This window comes from Penaeus japonicus, unplaced genomic scaffold, assembly GCF_977035675.1.
Source record: "Penaeus japonicus unplaced genomic scaffold, GWHDUDI00000001_assembly GWHDUDI00000018, whole genome shotgun sequence".
In the NCBI taxonomy this organism is placed as follows: Eukaryota; Metazoa; Arthropoda; class Malacostraca; order Decapoda; family Penaeidae; genus Penaeus; species Penaeus japonicus.
Window position 1 is genome coordinate 33,478,297 of NW_028234420.1, and position 5,000 is coordinate 33,483,296.

General features: G+C 47.0%; 1 protein-coding gene across 7 annotated transcripts in view; it reads left to right on the plus strand.

The window, feature by feature from the left end:
• LOC122247482 (cadherin-86C-like) overlaps nucleotides 1-4,938 on the plus strand; it is a 180,343-nt gene extending 175,405 nt beyond the window's left edge. For 4 of the 7 annotated variants that reach the window (XM_086546890.1, XM_086546893.1, XM_086546892.1 and 1 more), the window contains 4 exons: nucleotides 1-85; nucleotides 786-925; nucleotides 1,436-1,456; nucleotides 2,452-4,938. The exon at nucleotides 1-85 is cut by the window's left edge and continues 24 nt beyond it. In XM_086546890.1, the coding sequence (XP_086403016.1) occupies nucleotides 1-85; nucleotides 786-925; nucleotides 1,436-1,456; nucleotides 2,452-4,681 (2,476 nt within the window). In that variant the 3' untranslated portion in view covers nucleotides 4,682-4,938. The remainder of the gene's footprint in view (nucleotides 86-785; nucleotides 926-1,435; nucleotides 1,457-2,451) is intronic. The other 3 variants (XM_086546894.1, XM_086546895.1, XM_086546896.1) reach the window with 1 other exon arrangement.
• Nucleotides 4,939-5,000: the final 62 nt, after the last annotated feature.

Below are 5,000 nucleotides of genomic sequence, written 5' to 3' on the forward strand. Positions count from 1 at the left end.
GTACGAAGTCAACACAGTGGTCGACGTGGAGAAGATTTCAAAGCAGCTTCTGAACACAACGAGGCCGCTTGTGAACGACCCCAGGGTGTGTTTTGATGAATTGAAAAAAAAGATTCTTTGTTTTGTCCGATTTTTTTTCTTCTTTTCTCTGAATGTATTGATTGCAGGTCCTTATGTTTGGTTGTATCAATAGTATTCATTTATATCTAGTTCTTTCTCCTTTGGGTTAGCCACTCTTTCTATCTGTCTATTTCTATCAATTTCTTCTTCTCCCTCTATCACCGCCTCCTTGTCTCTCGATTTCTGAATCTCTTTCTCTCTCTCTCTCTCTCTCTCTCTCTCTCTCTCTCTCTCTCTCTCTCTCTCTCTCTCTCTCTCTCTCCCTCTCGCTCTCCCTCTCGCTCTCTCTCTCCTCTCCCTATCTCTATCAATCTATATATCTCTCTTTCTATTTATCACTATCTTTATCATTGGCTAATGAGAACATTAAACTGGGTACAAACATATGTATCATAGTGTCACAATGATATATCATCATGTAGCAATAGTTTATTTTCATTGAATTAGAGACAAATGTAAAAGAAAATGAAAAAAAAGAAAGAATAATACATCCTAGCATTATGTAACAAAACAGAAGAACAGTATATATAAAAAAAATCCTGGAATGAGTAAATGGAATGCAAAAGCTCAAATGAAAAGCATCGAGGATAATTCAGGAGCGAAGAAAAGAAGATGATAAAGCATCCTCGAAGAAGATAAATCAAAACACCTTCTCTTTACCACAGCCTGTCGAGTACGAGGAACTGACCTCGGAGCGGAATTCCTACCTGGCTGGCGTTGTGGTTCTCTGTGTCTTCATGGCTATTATCATCATCCTCCTTCTCCTCTGTTGCTTCTGTCCCGGATGTCCGCTTTATAAGGACAGGTAAGAAATAAGCCGGTGTTGATTACGTGCTATGCTTTGCCTTCTGTTTCTTCTATGTCTTTTTTTTTTCTTCTTCTTCTCATTTCGTTGTGTTTTTTTTTTTTTATTCTTGTTCTTCCCCTCTTTCACAACACTTCTTTTTGTACATACGTTCTCGTCTTTGCCTTCTTCTGTGTGTTTTTGTTTCCCTTTCGTGCCTTCACTTCCACTGCCTTTGAGAGTAATCTGTTGATAATGCTGTTTATACACCAATGTTTAGACAATAGGATTTATTGTTGTGTAGATATTCGTCGATTCTGTTGCTGGATCTTAATTGTCCCTTCCCACTTGTTTAATATATATATATATATATATATATATACTTGTATGTATATAGAATAGATTGATAATTAGTCTTATAGGAAGATAATCAAACAATAACGTGATTTGTGAAATCACTTCTCTTTCTAATTTTTCACCCCAAAAAAATCTATAAACTAACAGTGCTTAAGATCCTTTTTTCTTTTGCAGAATTTTAAATCTCACTGCTCTGTAAGCCTCTTTGTAATATAAAATAATTCTTTAGCTTCTGTGGTCAATGATAATTTTGTGATATAACACTCAATTATTTATTGGTCATTCTTTGCAAAATGAGTAGTTCAAAATCAAGCATACATGTAGAACTTAGACATTTTTTGCATGTTATTTTTCACCAGAGTACCTGTCATGTGTATATATTGAAATGCCACATATGTGATATAATTTCCTTCTAATTTATTGTACTTGATCACTATAGGTGTGTATATATATGTGCACTTAATCCTATGCTCAGATCTTATGTATAAGGATGTAGAATAAGACGTGTAAGCAGTAAGAAATCGTTAATTGATATGGTATATACATACATACATATATATATATATATATATATATATATATATATATATATATATATATATATATATATATATATATATAAATACACACACACACACACACACACACACACACACACACACACACACACACATAGACACACACACACACACACACACACACACACACACACACACACACACACACACACACACACACACACACACACACACACACACACATATATATATATATATATATATATATATATATATATGATATATATCGTACTCATTTCCTTTTTACGATTAAGTAAATTATTACAATGTGTTAAATGTTCACGTGAAATTTCTTGCTGCTTACAGCAAATGCATCAGTCGTAGGTGTAGATCTTAGAGAGATTTATACATTTGTAGAATAGAGCTGCACCTTTTGCACTTTTAGCATTAAGGCCTTTTTAACAATGATCGCATTTCCATGTCCTATATAATGTAAATATTTTGATTATGAGAGTAAACATATTACAATTACAAATATTACTAATAGCTCATAGAGCCTTTTGAATCAGGTTTATCAAACCGAAATTTTATTTCTTATCGAAGCTACACGTTGCTAAGATCGAGGAGATCTGCCATGCACGAACGAGCCTTAACGCCCCCGTCCTCTTGCAGGAAAAAGATGAAAATGGTCGGCGACGAGAACGCGGAGCGCGTGTCGTACATCCGCGTGGACGACCGCGGCAACTACCGGGAGGGGCAGCCCGAGGAGCGCATGTGGTGGGAGTACCTTCCCAACTGCTGCCTGGACATCGCCGCCAACTGCGGGATCAACCGGCCGCCGAAGCGCGTGAACAGCAACAACGGCGGCCGCCTGGCGTGGAGCGGCGACGAGCGGCAGCGCTACTGGCAGTTCGGCGAGCGAGGCGAGGGCTCCATGCTCGAAGACCGCATGATGCCCCGCCGAGGCCCGCGTGACCTGGTGCTCCTCGAGGACCTGGACGAGGCGCGGCTGCAACAGCAGGGCCGGATGGTACGTGTTGATTCCCGCACTTCGCACCGTTCACAGGAGCCGCGAAGGGTGTTTGTTTTGAGAGACCAACGTGGCAATCCTCGTATTACAGAGTCCCTTAGAGAGGGAGAACATTACGTGATGGAGGACGTTGACGACACCCCCAGGAACTTGCGCATAGAAGATCCGAGAGGCATGCGCTATGAAGACGCAAGAGGCATGCGCATAGATGACCCTCGGGGTATGCGCATAGAAGACCAGCGAGCTCCGCTTCCCCAGCAGAGTGTAGATGACGATGTTACTTACGCTCGGCAGGGAAACGCGGAGGTCCTCCGACTACACGCCAGCCCGCGCGGCGCCGTGCTCCTCGATGACGGGGCGACGGGCCGGCACAGTCGCCCAACCTACAGGCGGGCTGGCGTGGAGCCGGAGGAGATAGTACTCACTCAGGAGGAGATGCAGAGAAGGGCACTCATGCACGAGGACGCGGGGGGCGGGCCAATGAGCGCCCGCCTGGTGGAAGGACAGTCAGTGGGCGTGACGCCGCGGTCAGAGGACCTGCTTCTGTACGAGGGAAGCAGGGGCTACGATCACGGCTCGCGGCGCCACCACATGGAGTCCCCGCCACAAACAGACGTACAGATCCAGACGGAGGATCTGGGAAACGGCCGCCAAGAGCAGGCGGTGCCGCGTCTAAGAATAAAAACGCCAATCGAGGAGGAAACAAACAGCCTACTCGAGGCAGAGGGAATTCGGTCGTCAAGAAGAGAAAAGTACCAACGGGAAAGAAGAAGGTCGCAGGGGACCATCGAGCCGCAGGTTCACGAAGACAGCTCGAGCCGGAAGTCGGTGAAGGTGGCTCAGCCGGCCAACTCCCTCTACCACCACACGAAGGCGTCGATCCTGCGCTTCGAGTCCAACAAGGCCAAGATGGACGACGAGACAGGCAAGAAGGAGGCTACGACTTCCCGCAGGAACAGTATCAGCGGAACGGATGGCCGCCGCAGCTCGAGCGTCGACAGCAAGGGTACGGAGAGCAGGCGCTCCTACAGCCACTCCAACTTGGACGGGCGTCGCTCCAACAGCCAGGCGGCGCTCGATGGCCGCCGCTCCAACAGCCAGGTCAACTTGGAGATCCCTCGTGGGGGTTTGCCGGACAGCCGCGCCAGCGTGGAGAGGCGCGGCTCGCTCCCTGGCCTGGAGACGACTACCGGGCTGGAGCGCGAGGCGGCGCAGCGCTCGCACGGCCGCCGGGACTCGCTCGGCGGGCAGGAGCGCCAGGACGAGATGATGCACGTGGCCGATGGTAAGAGCACTCACAGCAGCGACTACGAGGAGGAGTCGGGGGAGGAGAAGGAGTACAAGAGCACGAGAAGACGCCAGAGGAGAGCCTCCCAGTCACGCTACATGGAGTGGTATGACCGAGGGAGAGATTCCAAGGTCAAGGACCCTAAAGACTCCAAGGGCAGGGACTCCAAAGACGCCAGGGAGAGTCGGAACCGTTCGGTTGACAGGTCCTACCAAGGCTCCGACTCCAAGGCGGAGCTCACGGAGGGGCAGAGCCGGGCCAGCACAGAGCTCCGAGGCGGAGCCGACTCCAAGAGCCTCTCGAGAATCCCGCGTCCGCATGGAGCCTCCTCTTCCAACCTCCCCGACGACCTGAAGGTGCAGGAGGGCGAGGAAGAGTTGCGCTACATGATGGACCGCGAGATCAACCTTGGCGTGAGTCAGTCGCAGGTGTTTGAGGGCGACGCGAACCTGGAGGCGGCGGCGGCGGCGCGAGGGAGGCGCAAGAGGAACCACCTGCTGGAGAAGAAGAGTATATTTACCATAGCCTACGATGACATGCAGACGGACACACTCAGACCTAATTCTGCGGCCGCAGAGCCTTAATGAGTGCTGGTCATATAGCTAAAAAAAAAATCTATCGTTCCTATGGTTAAGATTTAAAGTGCGAAAATGTAGTGCTAGTTTTCTGGAATGTGCAGTCAATGTATCAAAATCAGAGTAAATACATATGAGAAGAATTGTTGACTTTTTAAAGCACTGCGGCTGACACTGTTGTTGAGTCTGAAGTTTGGTAAATATATTTTGTATGACTATTTGCAGATTATAAATATAGATGATATATAGAGATATGGTAAGGAAAAGAAGTGAAAAATACGCGACCTTTGTATTTTGATTGGTCCCTGTGCCATACAGCCATCTGACT